The 17,242-nt window shown below is 44.3% G+C and overlaps 1 protein-coding gene across 5 annotated transcripts in view; it reads left to right on the top strand.

Moving 5' to 3' along the window:
• The window catches only part of FCSK (fucose kinase), a 1,510,689-nt gene that overhangs the window by 330,603 nt on the left and 1,162,844 nt on the right, over positions 1-17,242 (top strand). For all 5 annotated transcript variants that reach the window (XM_069654984.1, XM_069654992.1, XM_069654977.1 and 2 more), the window contains one exon: positions 1,705-1,807. In XM_069654984.1, the coding sequence (XP_069511085.1) occupies positions 1,729-1,807 (79 nt within the window). In that variant the 5' untranslated portion in view covers positions 1,705-1,728. The remainder of the gene's footprint in view (positions 1-1,704; positions 1,808-17,242) is intronic.

Below are 17,242 nucleotides of genomic sequence, written 5' to 3'. Positions count from 1 at the left end.
TCATCATCACAGTCCATCCAGATATTAGTGCCTGAGTAATAAAAAATGCTTGTACAGAAGAGCCTGATAAGCTAAGTAAAGAGCCCAGTTGTCCAAGAAATCAGTACAGAGGCGATAACAGAGTAACATTCTGACTGTGAAGATACTGTTCATAGTCTTATTTAAAAATAAGAATATAGAGGTGTTATCCCAAGGATCAAAGCTAGGTACCGAAATGTTGAAAGCATTATTAAAAATACTAGCTAGCTATGTCCCCCCTTTTTTTCAGGGCGCTTAGGCCATTTAATAAAGAAATTGGCAGGGCGAAAAGATTAAAAAGTACGTATGCTATCATCGATAAACCATGTTTCTGTAATAAAAATGAAATCCAAATTATTTTCTTAAACATAATCTGAGATAATATTCGCATTCGCCATTGACAAGTATACATTCATGAAGGCACAGTTCAAACATGGACTAGAGGCCGCATTAGAAGAAGAGTTCAGATAACCCATTTTGAAGGTGCCGCCAATATCTATTCCATTTTGGGATCGACTGTGGTCTAACTTTCTGTTAGTTTGATTGCAAGGAGACTCATGTAGATGAGACTTATCTAGCCCCATATTTTAAATGTTACTTTACATCGTGTTCTCGGGGATAGATGGTGGTTGTAAAGCGGAGATGTATACTCCCCCCACAACATGTTCCTGCATTGTTTGTTTCTTTGCATCCTTGTACCCACTTTGTATGCTTATTCCTCTAGATGTAATTATAGGTACCAGAAGGCAAATTCTGCACTACATTGCAAGCCCATATGTCTCCTAAGGAAGACCATATATTCTCAAATTGGCAAAAGTAAAAGCTGATTTTTGTAGCTCTCCTCTAATTCAAGCCTCACCAGCAATTGTCACATGTATTATTCCAAAGAGACAACCTGCCAGAAAAGTCTTATGCTAATCAATAGAGTGGCATTAAGGTACTCTGACAGACCTTGCTTAGGAGATTGGTCTTTTGGTGGAATAGACAACCTTTTATTTTGAAGAAATAAACAAGAGACAACAAAACATCTTTTTGTTGCAAACTTTGCATTTATGTCATAGTAACATAGATCTGGAATCAGCAGTATTCATGGGCAGAGCGTGTCATTCCAATCTCGTTATTGTAGGGTCTGTATAATTTGTAGGTGCTTAAGGGTGCACTCACTTCATTTGGCGATGCAGCTGGCCGTATTTAAAGGGTTTCGTGATCAAAGCGCACTTTATAGGGACCAACACCCATACTCGCATATATATTGTTTGCTTTTGTTTTGTTATGTACCTTCAAAATCAAATAAAAAGATATTTGAAATAAATAAAGGGACTTTCATTTCTATGGCCTTCAGTATGATCTTTCACCCCACAATGTGACCTCCCACTTGTCTTCAAGACACTGCATGACAGTCCGTTTGAAGAACTGGGTCAGGTTTCATAGAACTATTTGACTTGGAAGGTTTTCTTTTTGGTTGCTATATCGTCAGCCAGACATTTGGGGGAACTAGGAGCATTGGAATCTTAAGAAGGCTTAAACATGTGCCAAAACGGTTGGCTTTTCCAGTGCTTGCCTTCAGCGCCTTAACCTATTTAGTTGCCTTTTGAGTCTGGTGTAACACAAATGTTCTGATGGAAGGATGAAATGTATGTCCCAGGCCCTCATCTGCTAATGGTTGTGCTTCTCTTTCCCTTTCAGGATCAGCAAGGCCAGTTCATCGCAATGGCAACTGACCGAGTCGAGTGGGCAGTTCTCGTTCTGACCTGCCAGTACAAGGATAGTGTTGCAGCATTCCAGAAAGGCAAGTGCAGCGCTTCTACCTGGGTGGATGGTACACTTGCATCACCACACCTATTGTCTGGTGTGTATTGTTCTCCCTAGCACTGCCTACATCATCCCATTGAGGAACATAACGGAGGGGCTGTGTGTGTCTTCAAATAACATCCCATGTTGCTGATGCTTTAAAAGATAAAGTATTTTGGCCAATAATATGGTCTCTTCACTTGCGTAGATTTAGGGAGAAGGTTCCCCAGTGCAGTTGCTGCTGTGACTTGTTCTAAATTTTGTTTACATTTTCTTAAGACCACAGTTTATATAACCGTGCTAATTTCACAACTTTCAACAACAAAGTGCTCCCACAACATTGCAGTGGTCTACATTGTGGCAATATCATTGTTACCAAAGACATTGCTCCCCAAATAAAATTGGAATAAAATGCCTGTTCCCTTTAGAGACCTAAAGATATATTTTACTTCAAAATCATAGACTCAGCTTTAGTATGATATTGCTAGACTCAAACGCCTGCTCATACAGTTTCACCCCTGAATTCTGGGCAAGGAATAGGCAGTTTTATGAAAAGTCGAATTTATTTAAAGAAAACTAAAGTCAAATCCAAATCAAGGAGGTATCCAGTTTTAAGCTAGAGGAGTCCCCACAATGTTATATACTCATAAACAATTTGCCAACAAAACACAATTAAATTGTACCTGCCTGATTAATCTGACTTGCTTCACACACGCATTTATTTCTATAACAAATTATATATATATATATTAAGCTATAAACAATACTAGACATTCTAAATACACTTGTATTGCTTGTCAATAAATGTCTCTCAAAATATTTAACTGAAAGAAAGCAACTTCACAGAATATGCAAAGTTAAATTAGAAAATGCATCAAATTACTCTTTTTACCTTCCCCACTGGCACCCACCATTTACAATGTCAGATCATTGTTAATACCATGAATGTGGTGCAGGGGCTTCAGAACCTCTGTGTGCAATTATCTCTGAACACGATGTGCAACTTTCACTCTACTTCTATTCATTTGCCTTCCCACCTACAGGTTTTGGGCTGGAGCTCTAATTTTCTCTATGTAAAGGTATAATTGTAAAAGCACCCTTGCCCTGTCGCATTGCTCAGGTCTAACTGTGCATTTCAGAATAAGAGATTGCATGGGTTTACACTTTGCATGATTTTCTATGCATAGAACAAATTCTGCATAAATATCTATTTAATGACTAGGCTCCCACCGGTGGCAATTATAAATTAATCTTTGCCAGATGATGAGGTTTCATGATGACCTTTGTGGCCCAAATTGCTGACTATGCTGGTGGAACACACAGATTCTATTTTCAATGGTATTTAATTTTGCACAGCAAAACTACATTTTAAATTTCACAAGAGAATGTCAGTTTTTCACCGACACATTACAAAATTCATGCGATTTTGTTGAACATGAAGTCTCAGTTGTACTTTCAAATATGGAACGCACTGCCTTTTTTTTATTTTACACTGACCCTGGGTATCTGATAAAGTGAGCACCCTGTTTGCTCCCACACCCCAATAATTTCAGAATTTACCATGGTCAGTACTATACGGTTGCTCTGTATTTAAATGGGGCTCAGGCGTTTCATTTTAAATGTAGCTTTTTATTTTGGGAAATCAGCCTGGGCTCTTTCAGTTTGCCGTTCCTCCAACAGCAAGCTTCCTTTTAGCTTATGTGGCCTGGCTGATGTGGGCTGCTCATCACCTTCTAAATAGAGACATCATTCTGCAGCCTCCATGGAAATCAGCATGCCAGTTGGTGTCTCTTCTTCCCCAGTTAGCCATCTCCTCTCAGTAATATCTAGAATAACCTGACAATGTCCTGTCTGTGTGTGTGCAAGGTATTTTTTAATCAAAACTCCTCCCCATATCTTGTGACTAAGTGGTGGCAGCCATTCCCTCCTTGTCTTGTGACAGGCAAAATTGGGCTATCCACACTAGTCTTGCCACTTGAAAAAGGTGGGACTTCCAACACTCCTCATGTTATGGTGAGGCATTTTGCTTATGTAATATAACGTTTGATGGACAGTGCTAGTTTAGTATAATGAAGGCCATTACAATCGACACATCAAAACAAATGATTTCAGATGCTACATAACTGACATGTATATTTTTTGAGAGATTCATTTTTAATGATTTTCATCCTTTTTATCATTCTAAACTAGGCACATGATGTATCTGCTAAACAACCATTTTTTTATCTACAAATCCCAATTTGTCTCAGGTTCCAAGGATCCCTCTACTATAAAGTTATAGATTTAAATCTATTGTACTTTTGGTTTGAAATGCAGCACATGGAACATTTTGTTCTGCTTGACAAGAAATGCATGTTAACTTAGTTCTACTGTGGCCATCGAATGTCACTCCTGGTACGTTGCAGATAAGCTCTTTTCCATAATGTTAATTATTATGAGCATAAACATATCATAATATCCAGATGAACACACATCTCATGACCACAGCCTGGAAAACTAGGCAGATGATTCTTAGTTTGGCCAAAGCAGCATCTCAGTCTTGTGACACATGTCTCTCGTGGGTGCTTAGCACTCCTAGCCAAACCCAGTTTGCAAGTAATCAACACAGTCTCAAGCTGAACAGAATGCAGGACTATTCAAAGTAATGGAACTTCAAATGCAGTTTCTTTCCTCATTTATGAATTTATTATTTTTCTCTTCACGTTATTTATCTGGCTCTTTACCAAGGGAAACCAAGAAGCACATTTCAAATTTTCAGACGTATTTTCTTTACACATGGCGTCAGAAATATAGCAACATGTTCAGAAATGCAGTTCTTTTTATCTTCAGACCTGCAAAATAAGTGCTCTGGGCCAAGCTAAGTTATTTTGCTGGTAATCACACTCCAGATGCTTGGTCCTTAGCACATTTACATGTGATGATGTTCCGATTTCCACAGGGGTAGTTCTCTGCCTGTCCTTGGCACCGACAACCAATTCTCTGGACACAATGTAATTAAAGGGTTTTAGAAATAGGTGCAGTTTGTGGACTTCTCTTTTACTTTGTTGAAAAATGTCTCTCGGGTGCGTAGGCAATTATTTGTATCTCACAGGTGTTAAGATGAATTTCTCAAATCTGGCCTGGTGAACACATTTTAGAAGCCTAGCCTTGTTATACTGAACATGGGAACTTTTAAGGTTTAGCCAAACCCAATCAAGGGAAGCATTGCCAGTGGGCAAGGCTAAGTCTCAGGAGAGGTGAGTGGGATCAGGGGTCCACAATGTGTCCACACAGTGAAGTACACATTGATTGACAGGTATGTTCAAAAATACCATATTTATTATAGGCCCCAAAACACACTAGTAAAATGAATCAAGCAGGTAATATTATCATGTTACTCTAAATATAAAGCTCATCTACAGTCACCTTTGGTCCTAGAAATGCACACAATTCGCCTATACACCTGAAAGGGAGGGGAAGTAGTTATGCAATGAGAAAAACCAGCCGACTAGAATTTAAGCCCTACCTTTTGAGTCCAATGCCTAAGTTGAATGGGGAGGTTCCTGATGAAAATGCAGAACAGCGGCTCTTCTGGCCCGGTAGCCCAATTCACAGCTGGTCAGTCCACTGAGTGGTCCAGGGATACTTCTGAAGGCTACTTGCTGCAGGATCATGAGATAGCATTGAGATTAGTTGGTCCCACTAGTCCACAGATCGGAGGACCAACAAGGGTCATCTGAAATTAGGTAGTCCAGTGGAGCTTCACCGGGACAGTTCCAGGAAAGGTTGCCAGGCCACTTCAGAAGTCGTCCTTGGGTCTTCAGTCAGCTGTACAGCTACAACGGATACTTGGGTCAGTTTCTGATCTGCTGGAATGGCTGCAGGACTCCATATCGTAAATTCAGGTGAGTGATGAAACACAGCCCTCCAATAGAAAGAATCTGCACCACTCACTCAGTCAGAAGTGGTGCAGTGAGGGGCCACTGTGGGTCAGACTCATGCATACACATCAGACTCGCCAGCACCAGTTTTTGGGCTAGGTCCACACACAAATCGCATGCACTATCCCACAAAAGCAGCAGCTTTCTTGGGCAAATGCATGGCCATATTAGGGATTTCCTGACCTGGGAATGCAGGAAGAAGGCCAAATGACAAAATAGCCAAAGAACAAGTGAAAATGCATGTATCACAGCCATATTTGGACACTAGCCACTGTTAGTAGCCAAAGTCCAGTAAACACAAATGTGCATACTCGAAATACAGCAAAATTGGTAAAAAGGTATCTGCTGCCACCAGCATTTCCTTAGGCACATTAGAAGTAACCAAACATCCCTTTGTTCAATGTCTAGATACAAAAGTATGCTGTGTGCAATATGAAAAAGTTACCCAAACAGGTAACAAGTACAAAACAAAAGGTAAACATAGTTTCCCAGTGCTGACAGCCTAAAGGACTAGTCAGTTTCCCCAATGCAAATTAGCAAAAAGGCTCGGGAAGTAAATCTGAAGACTTCACTTCTCCGGAAATTTCTGGACAGGGTCAAAAACATCAGCATACAGTTTGGGGGTCCATAGAATATGAAGGAAAAGTTGCCTAAAAGGGAAATCTTTTCAAACCGCAGTTGTACCCATTTTATTTGATCCTGGCAGCGAATAAGAGGTAGAAATCTGGCATAAAACAAACTTTTGAGCAATGCCTCTTTCTCGCCCTCTACCCAAGCAACCTCCACGTTTTCAGTTTACTCCAGGGAACTAGCATTCGGCTCTACAATTTCCCACAGCGGTCATCACCACACTTGTTGTCTGGTGTGCATTTTTCTACCTAGTAATGGCCACATCATCCCATTGAGAAGCCCCATGTAGGTGCTGCGAGTGTCTGCAAATATCATCCCAGTGCGCTTTTGCCTTAATAGGTAGAGCAAGTCATTTGGCTGAATAATCTGGTCTCTTCGCTTGCGTAGGTTTTAGGAGAATGTTCCCCAGTGCAGTTGCTGCTGTGAATTGTTTCAAGTTTTATTTGGAACATAAAGTCTTTTTTTTTAAATATATTTAAACTAGCAGTGGTTGTCAGACCATTGAGGCTGTGCCTGTTTAAAGAAATTAGGGTTGTAATGGAGCAGCCAACTGCAGGGTGAGTAGCATGTAAGCAAAAGCTACATATACCTAAGTGAAATGTCTAGAAAATCATCCCTGGGCGGGCGCTCCATTTGCAAAACGTAATTATCTTATTTATAGTGCAGAAAGCTTATTAACACCATAAACTGTCATAGATTACTTCAAAGTGCATAGAAACTTAAGACTTCTTTTTTTAAACTTTATTGAAGAAGCACTTGGTGAACAGGCAACATGGATATACATAACGACAATGTCATTACAACTCATTGCCCCAGGTCAGGGCGACCAAACACACAATGTATTACATAGCCCTAAAGATAGGTTCGCTGTGAGGCAGTTTTAGCTAAATATGAGCGTAAGTCTTTCCAAATATCCTTCGGGTGGCAACTGCTAGGCACAATTGTAACCTACAATTTGTCATTGTTATTAGCCCATATCACGTCATTCAACCATTTCATTAACTCAGGCGGGCCCCTCCAAGTCCATCGCATCAAAGCAGCCCTTTTAGCAAGGAGTAGCCCCAGATTAAGGAACCTGCATTGCGCTACAGACATTTTTCCCGTGCAGCCCAACAGACAGTCCTTCACCGTAAGGTGCAGCCGCTGGCCCAGTATTTCCTCCAGTGTGCGAAAAAACCTTGCCCCAGTATTCAGCCAGCCTGGGACATCCCCATAACATAGGTGTCAAATTGGCATTCATACCATGACATCGGGGACACTCATTGGCATTAGCCGGCCCAAATCTATCTAGTCTAGCTGGGGTGTAAATCATGTGACCATGGGCCTTAATTTAGGTAGCGTGTCATGCAGGTGGATAGGAACAGAATAACTCTGTACTCCAATAATCAGACCAACTCAGGAAGAAGGTAAAGTCTTTTTACTGTTTTATTATCAATTATCAAAAACAGGGAGTTACAACGCATATCAATGGATAGCACACAGTGTTCTCTCTCAAATCATTTCATAAAAACAGTACAACTTGTCATACGTGATGCCATACTACGTGTCAAATAAGAAGAACCTATGGGAGATTGTGGTTGGTTCAAGGGGAACATCAAAATATACTTTCTGTAGGGACTGGGATTGTGATTGGATCTCTACAGTCAGGTGGACAACTCGCGTCCACCCCTAGTGCAAGTCATCTTCATTAGAAACACGGTATTCCATTAACTCTCTCAAACTATAAGGCCCTTCGTTATATGGCCCTCTACAATTAGTTGCCACGCTCGTGCCCTTCTGGAACATTCGATTCACTTAGCAGCATGTGAGCTCAGACCCAGGTGCTAGGGGGTAGACTGAACTGTACCTCCCCAACCAATTAGCCCATCATCTCTCATCACCCATGCCTTCTGCCATGCAGACTGTCTTTGAACTTGGCCTTGCAATGTATTCTCGTCTCTGGGAATATAAGGGAGTACGGGCACATGATTATCAAATTTCTGTACCGCGTGCCCTCTCTATTCCCATCCTCGGCTCACGTGACAGGAGACCACAATGCGGCCCATTCTATAGCATTTAATTGTCTTGAATTAATAAACTTGCCACTCCTAGTGTTCTTTCTTTGCACCTTAACGAGGGATAATTCAGCTTCTCACGTTCACTAATCTTTGAGGATAGATATCTTGTTTTTGGCTGCTTTCAATCATGACACCAGGCCAGACAGCCCTTCTCGCTTCTTACATGCTCCCAGCTAATTCTTTGCTGCAACACAGTCTTCAGCCCTTCTCTTCATGGTCTGAGCTTACTAAAATTGGGACACCGATGTCCAGCTTCTATATAAAGGCAGTTTCGCCTGCAGTCTATTTACTACGTATAGCCAGCTTCTATGATCACTAAGTCTACCTGCGTTGCTGCATCTGTACAATTATTAAACAGCTTGTATTTTCTTCAGTGCTTTTCACACGTGCACTCTTCGCTTTGCATGTGAAAGTTTACTCGATTCTTTACTTCATCAGTTTCTATAAGGTCCATACATTCTCTTCGTCGGCCAGTCTTCTCAGTGCGTCACGCTAATTTCTTGTGACATCACCAACTTCTCTTTCTCCCTTTTTCATATTCCTTCTGGCATCTCCTCCAAGAGATTGTCATCTCTTCTAGGATACATCTGATAGGGTTTTCTTAGTGGATACCTTTTATCGAAAACTCGACGTGGAACGGTCACAACTGCTGGTGTCAAACAGGGCACTATTTCAGGCGTCCAGCATACAGGTAGTAGGGGGGCGGAACTTCCTGCAGAGGTGGTTGGCTGCTCCTCTACACATGCGTTTCTCTGTTTTGCGCTATCTATTCCGCTATCCTCAGTCCTAGTCCGGACAGATAACACCTCTTTCCTGTCCTAAAACAATCACCAGGGGGACCAAGTCCAGGCCCTTTGAAAGGTTTGCCATAGAGCTAGGGCTCTGGGCCATGGCGATCCTCCTGCACTTGAGGGCGGGACACATCAGGGGGTCAGAGAACGTGCAGGCAGATTGGCTGAGCAGAGCATCCCCTTCCTCTGCAGAATGGTGTCTATCCAGAGCGGCATTCAGGGAGACCACTTCCCTGATCACCTTGTTACCCCTGTTGTTCTGGGCGCCGGGAGCCTCGGGTTGGATGCTAATTGCTTGGCCTCCGAGTTTAGTTTATACCTTTTCCCTGATCCATCTGTTAACAAGGGTGATCCGCAAGATCCATTATGGGAGGGCTCGGGTGATTTTGGTAGCACCGATTGGGAGCAGACGTGCCTGGTTCCCTCACTGGGACAAATTGGCAGTGGTTCCCCCCCTTGGAGTTCTGGCGATAAACTCCAAAGGTCCGGACCCTGAGAGCTTTCCACTGAGCAATAGCTGGGATGGGGGTTGCCTGGCTCTTGAGGATAGTGGATGGGTCAACAAGCGCAGCCCAATGGTACTTCCCTGCACTGTATTTCTACACAAGTAAAAGCTCTTCATAATTTGAGCTGCAAGAACAGGCCCGCATTTTGACATATATGCCAAATGTTCCCCTTCTGTTCTCGACATGCGAATCCCGTCCTGGTGTCCCCGCTATAAACGCAGGTCTACAGGTACCAGATTGCAAAGGTGCAACCAGGTCTGGGCTGGCATCTATCTACACAGTTTACAGTTGGAGTCCATTTTATCTCTGCAGATTACTTGTAATATACTACTAACGTGGTAAAGTGTCCAATAATTCATTCATAAGTATTAATCTGGTTCTGTTTGTCCTAAAATTATCCACCGCAGCCATACATGTCATATGATGGTTCCCCCTTGGGCTCCTTCTAGGCGGTCCTAGTTGCTACTATGTTTTAGCCCCAAGCAGAGCAGTTGCTAAGGTGGCAGGGGGGGCTGAGGGGGCTATAGCCAGGGTCGGATTGGGGCAATCAATTGTCTCTGGCACCAACGAAAAAGTGGCCCACAGATGCAAATGGGAATTCATTCCTTTTGTGACACTGTTCGAATAGTACCCAAGGGGGAGATTTTTTTTTATAAAATGTGATGCAAATTGTACATTTTAAAGATTATTTATTCAGCAACACTGGTCAAAACTATTAGCCGCGTAGTGAAGTAACTCATCAAACTGGCCCACATTGGCCAAAAAAGTACCCGACTTTCATCCAAAAAACTGGCCCACACAAGCATTTCCTGTTTTTTGTTTGGCTATGGGCCTATTGCCCTATAAGCCTGTCCGAGCCTGGCTATAGCCCCGGGTCTTTTGGTTGTAGCCCCGGATAGAAGCTCAGGGTCTACACACCAAAAGGCTGGATAGACCCAAGTCCCAATATTAGCTTAGCCCCGGATCTTTTCCAGACCTAGCAGCACCCCTGGCCCCAAGCAGATCCCCACATGCCTGCAAGAGGCTCTGGATAGCCTTTGGAGTTAAGATCCGAGGTCTGGATCAAGGGCATTACACATCCATCACATTACCCAATGTGCTGCTTGAAAAAGCCCCCTCCCCAGAGACTTGCTTAGCCCTCAACATAACCGCGCGAGGCCTTAACAGGTGTTCCCAGCGCCAGCCAAGGCTCCCGCCCAGGCTCCCGCCCAGGCTCCCACAGACCGCAGCGGACGTTCACGTGCCCCTAACCTCACAGGTGTCCCCAGGGGATGAAAACGGGGGCAATTGCCCCCCAATTGCTGCATTGAAACCCCCATTGCTGCTTTTCCCCCATAATTGGTGGCCTGCCCCCGCTGGCAAAGAACACATCCAGGAGTCTCAAAGGTGGCGTTTAATGCCCCTTGGTGCACGTCCCTTTCTTCTGGCCTCCAGCAGGCCCCACCGAGAGTAGATGGGTCATTAATAGCATTGGGCTGGGAGCCATCTATTTTAGAAGCAGGCTTCCCACGGGCTGGGCACGCTTCTGTTTGCTAAATGTTCTGCTTACAAATGAATATGAAACAGTAAAAAAAGACGTTTCTAACTTAAAATTAAATCAACCAGTGTTCTTTAAACTGTTTAGTTTTTTTGTTGGACTATCCTACATATAACCGGCGATTGGTGTACCCCTTCCTTTCAGTTTTATGTCAGGGTTTACTTCTAAAGATGTTATTTGCTGGTCAAACTGCCCCTAAAGCAAATGCTTCTATTATATTGACAGCATGTTGTGGAAAACTGAGCTGTGCCTTCATGGGAGCCAACTTTGGACTTTCAACATGTGCCTGGACTGTCCCCTACTCTCTCGCTGAGTATGAGTGAGTGACCAGACCCACCCATTCCCTGGCCCAACCCTGTTTTTTCATGTGGCACTGTTAAAAAAACACACACAAATCAGATTTGCATCCAGCTTTAAACCTATAACAACAACGCAACAGTCACTGAACCAACTGAGCTACCTTGGTAGCTTTCTACTTTAGTACGTGTCACTCTACCTTCAAAGAATTAAACGTTGGTTATGGATCCCTGATTGTGCTCTAAATCAATTTCACCACATTCCTAACATGGCAGTTAATGCGCCTGACTTTAAAACCAATAGTATTTCATCTCCAGCCGCACTCACACTGTGCGCAGTCTCGTTCAGAATGAACAACCGTAAACGGAAAACTATAAACAGCTCTACAGGAGCAAAGTGTGCTTCCCGCCCCTAGTGCTTAAGAACTGTGGAGGGGGGGCAGTTGATCTCCCTGCCCCACCACTTGCACTCTGCACGTATTGGTGATTTATCTCATTTGTTAAAAAGACCAGCGCAGATTCTCAAAACTTTCTTTGGCGCAAGTGAGGTGTGAGGCGATGCGAACCGAGCTGCCCAATTCCCACGGGGCATCTGAATAAGCACATCTTAAGAGGCGTTCGTTCAGATGCCCTTTTCCCAGTGCTAGAAGTGTACCGAAAAAAGTAGTGGAACTGTGGTCTCGGCAGGGGAGAGGGTAGGCAGAAGCATAGTGCAACATGTGGCAAGGTGTTGCGGCTGAGGGGCACTGCAATAGTCCCAGTGACTAGTAACTAAGGCTCCTATTACAACTTTACACTTGCACAGGGACATGAATGGACAAATCTTCTATATAGAATGGTGAATATGGCCGCAAAAAGTAGAGGAACGGTAAACAAAAAATAAATAAAACTAGTGGCTCACCACTCCCGACCGATCACTGCATTTTCCCCACTTTTGCACAAATAAGGGCATTTAAAAGCGCACCCCGAATTCACAAACTGGATGCGCTTTTAAATACCCAGAAATGAGGGTGACTCCGCTGCGCCTTTTCAAACGGTTGCCAGCATGGCAGGGTTATTTCTGACCCTTTTTTTTTTTTGGGAGTTGTGCCAGCCATGATTTAAACCGCGACCATCACACTTGCATTTCCCCCCCCCCAAACAGCGATGGAAATGCCTTTTTTTACTTGAGCATTTCACTGAGGCATCCCTTTCACGGGCTTTATAGCCTGCAACTAGAGCTGCAATTCCTTTACACGAATCCAAATGAGTGGGCTGAAGGCAGGGACTCGGGAGATCCGAGCGCTTAACCCAAGAGCTTTCTTTCTGCCTGTTGTTATCCCTTATGTGAAGAAGAAACAGTGACGTAGACCCGCGCCCCAAAAGCCATTCCTCAGACTGTTTGGATGTTTTCAAGACTGGAAAAAGTTGTCTCAGTGATACGTAGTTACACGGTCACTGTGACCCCCCTGCCCAAGCCTCTGCCGCTGACACGCTACTACATATATTGTAAAATAAAATCAATATGCGCAAAAAAACAAGCGAACATCTTCACGGGTGGTCCAGAGGGGGGAGGGTCAGGCAGGCTAACAAACGATAATGTTCATTGCTGCAAAGGCAGTTTTATTTCGAGTGCACTTTGCACCCGAACATAAAAAATGAGGTTCAGTGCAGCACAGGCAGCATGAGTATGGGCTTCTCTCATACAGAAAAGGTACCGAAATTGCAAGCTACACCCAAACCTACCTCTTTCCCTTAGTCTCTCTCATCCTCGCTGCCCTCACTCACCTCACCCACGTCTGTTGTAATTTCAATATTTGGCAATGTTTTTTCCCCCTATAGCTAACCCGCCCAGCAGGGCTGGCGTTGGGGCCTTTCCATGTTGGGACCCGAGCAGCTGTCCCATATTGGCAGTTATATGACACAGAAACATAGTTCTTTAATTCGTGGACATGACGCGTGCGCAGCATGCATGTTGCAGGCTGCCTGTTGCTGCCACCCTTTGCCTCTCACCTCCCTTTTATCACTTTGTTGCCTTTTCACTCTGGTTTCCTGACATCAGCACCTTTCTGTCAAAGAGCGATTCATAGATTTTCAGCACCCATTTAGTATTTCAGCTCCTGTGATAATCTTCAGCTATTCTTTTGACTTGATTGATATAATGTCAGCACCCCACAGGTGCCTCCATTTTTCCCAGTTGTAAGGCAGGGGGGCCCCAAACACCATGTTGAAATGGCCCCCCATCAGCCCTGGCACAATTTCATTCAGCCCTGCCACCTACACCCACGACTTAGCCTCCTAAGCTTTTATGCTTGAAGGATGTCAAAGTCCTTTGTCCATCCAGGGTGGGCCTTGGTATTCCTTGTTAGTTAGTCATTCCCAGAGTCTAAAACGATTAATCTTTGCTTGGGAGCCATTATAGGCGTTAAAGTGCAGGTATAGTGTGGGGAGATTTTTTCAAACCAAAGATGTCTGGCTGCTTGGTTTCATGCTAATTAAGTGTTGACACTGGCATCTGTGTGTGTCTATTTGGACCCTAACCCTTAAGAAGTGGATAGAGTACCTTCAGGATCTCCTCCTCTGCCCTATTAAAAAAGCTATGGAATTTTATGCCCAGGACGTTCACCTAATCTTCCAAAAATCGCTCAAAACCAGGCTGTTCACTAACCGCAACAGGCAAACTAGAATGACCCCCTCTTAAGACCCGACCTGACTGAACCTTTAACTTCTAGTCACCCCATGTCGCGGCTGTAAGACTCACCAGAACCACGCAGATGAACCTGCTTCCTCTGGCAACTCCCAAGGGATGGATTGCTTGGATTTTAACAACATAATAGCATCACAAATCTGGACACAGAGCGCCACCCTCGAAAACAGAGCACAATAGAGACTCACCCATTTGGGTCAACATCCCTGTGCACAACGCTTAAATCCAGAGCACCTTGGAGATCGGAGCCCAGGTGGGTTAGTCTCCTCAGACTTTTCCCCCGTCACACATAAGACACTGTCAGCACTCCACAATCATAAAATGGAACCCAGAATAGAAACAACACCTGATAGCGCAGCCTGAACTTTACTGATTCGGTATAACCATAACATTCTAATAGGACCCCTCAAGAGCTCCAAACTCCTCCCCATTCCCAACCATCCCACCTGCTAGCACCTCTAAACTACACACAAGATCTATAACACATGGCAGATTTAAGCATGCTGGCACCATGCCAACCACACGAACCCTGTGGAGCAGCTCACAGTCTTTGGCTTCAAAAAACAAGGGGGGTCCTGGGAGTCCCTCTGCCGGACATTAGTCCCGGTTACGAGGACATTACCCAGATTCTTTAGCTCACTATCTTTCACGCCTCTTTGGCCTCATCACACACTGGCCCATCCCAGTGTCCCAGCGCTGTCCTCTAATAGAGCTTGCGTTTTTCCTTCTAGGTGAAGGACACATACCCAGGTGCCAATGCCACAACCGACATAGAACCGCACCAACAAAGACGCACACGGGTACGTCTGCCCAGCACTCATCAACGCCACACGTTTAGTACCTCCCTCTTCCTCATAACCACCCTCTCTTTTCTTTTGCCAAAAGCACAAGACACAACGCCACGACAAATTTCAGAGATGAGCTATACAAGACCGCTTTACATTATATTATGCATGCGTTTTATTTGCGTAATAACACTGATTACAGCACTTAGACATAAGAGGTATCCGCCATGCAGCGCTAGATAAACACATATTATTATTGATAAACTTGAAACAATTGACCAGTGTTAGATGGATTATCTGTTTATAAGAAGGCAGTAGTTGAAAGGCCATGTTGGAGTTGTAAAATGTAGGGTTAGCTGGGCTGCTGTTCAGGATGCCGTGGGCTGCACCTTAAAGCTAGAGCAGTGCATGATATTAAAATGTGTTCAATGAAAGCTCACAGTGAAACACTGGGAAGACTAAACGCTTTGAACGTTTTTTGAGGGCTTTTTCGAAACTGTTGAACATGAAATTACGTTTTAGGCCTTATATTAGTTTGAAGAATGTTCATTGGCCCTCATTACGACCCTGGCGGAATTCGCGGTGCTAAATGCACCGCGGAGCACGGCGGAAAGCCGCCGATAGCGCCATGGGGGTTGGCGGATTTACCACCCCATGCCGACCTTGGCGGAGCGGTAAATCCCCAATCCCCATTTTGCCCTTCCCCATTCCCATTCTTGCCCCATAGGGTATAATGGGAGTGGGGAAGGCGTTAATTACGCCACCGTAAAGTACGGTGGCGTAATTAACAACGAGGTCCCTTAGCGCCATGGATTTCTCCGCCCGGTAAAACCAGGCGGAGAAAGGCTCCATGGCGCTACGGGAACTCGTAGTAGGGCGGACGGGTCCGCCGCGAATAACGCTGGCGGAAACCCACTCCGCCAGGGTCGTAATGAGGGCCATTGTCTTTAACCTACTCTGAACTTGCATACTATCGCCTTGTTTAACCAGCTTGGTAAAATATATGTTTACTTAAACCAGTTTGGCCTGTTGACCCTTATTTAATGGGATACCCCCGGTGCTCTGTTAGTACCCCCAGGTTTGCCCCACCCCTTAATATTGATTTCTTGAGATGCCACCTCCTGACACACCGGACCTAAGTGCACCCTAAATGCACTATGGCCCTGTGCCTATATGTCAGAATGGCAACATCGCATAGTACAAAAACCAGAACAAGTAGCTGGCAACCCCCACACCCTCAGTTTTAAAATTGTCCCTTAGTGCCTTGATATGCCCCCTAACTCATACAAGAACATGTGAACTGCCGCTAAGTATGACTGCTCCACCAGTGTTTTAATAGTAATGTTCAATACCCCCTTTCCCTCTTGCTCGTCAGCTTCCTTACTTGCCTGAAAGAAGGCCTGCATTCTTCATCAGACCCTGCCAGGTATTTGTATTTGTTTTATTTATAACGCGCAAACCATCAGGCCCGGAGGCATCAGGGCGCAATTTGTACAGAGTTACAATAATGCATATATACAGACAAAAATTACATTAACAGAATATTAACAGTGTTTCTAACTACATATATTACAATGATTACAGTGCCGCTAGGTATCCAACGCATTACTCTTCTTTCCCTGCAGGACCCTCCCGATCCTCCCCTCTCTCTCGGGTCATCAAATTGCACCCATGAGTCCTGCTCCACCTTTTTAGTTTGGGCTGTTAGGTGTCGCTTGCAGCACCTGTAAGCCGAAGCGATTGCATTGGCGTACAGATAGGGAGGAATGACATGCGAGGAGGGGCACACAGTCTGTAGGTGTTGCTTGGTTATGTGCCCACCCATTGCCTGCCCATGTACATGCTAATCCCTATGGCCATACCCAGCCATTCCTGCCTCTGCCCACCAAAAACACCTCCTCATGGGAACTCTTTGAGCTCGCTTTAATCAAGCCTTGTTATCAGGTTTTGCATTTAAAGTGTTTGTTCAAAGCAGTAAACATGCTACTGGTATAATCAAAAGGTCTTACCAGGCCTTCCTACTGCCACTCGATTTATAAACACTCTGCGTGTCCTTCACTGAAGTCTTGTTTCAAACAAGCATTGGCAAAGCCAACATTTTTGGCTTGTGCAGAAGTCTTAAGCTTTTGCCAGGCACTGCTATTGGGTGCCCAGGTAGTCGCACCATTTTGCACCTGCTACCAACAATGTGTAGTTAATACCACTACAGATGTGCCTGGCAAGTG

Source organism: Ambystoma mexicanum, chromosome 1p (assembly GCF_040938575.1).
Source record: "Ambystoma mexicanum isolate Mex_15411 chromosome 1p, UKY_AmexF1_1, whole genome shotgun sequence".
Lineage (NCBI taxonomy): Eukaryota > Metazoa > Chordata > Amphibia > Caudata > Ambystomatidae > Ambystoma > Ambystoma mexicanum.
The sequence above is the reverse complement of the archived record's forward strand: the minus strand, read 5'-3'. Positions and strand labels throughout refer to the sequence as shown.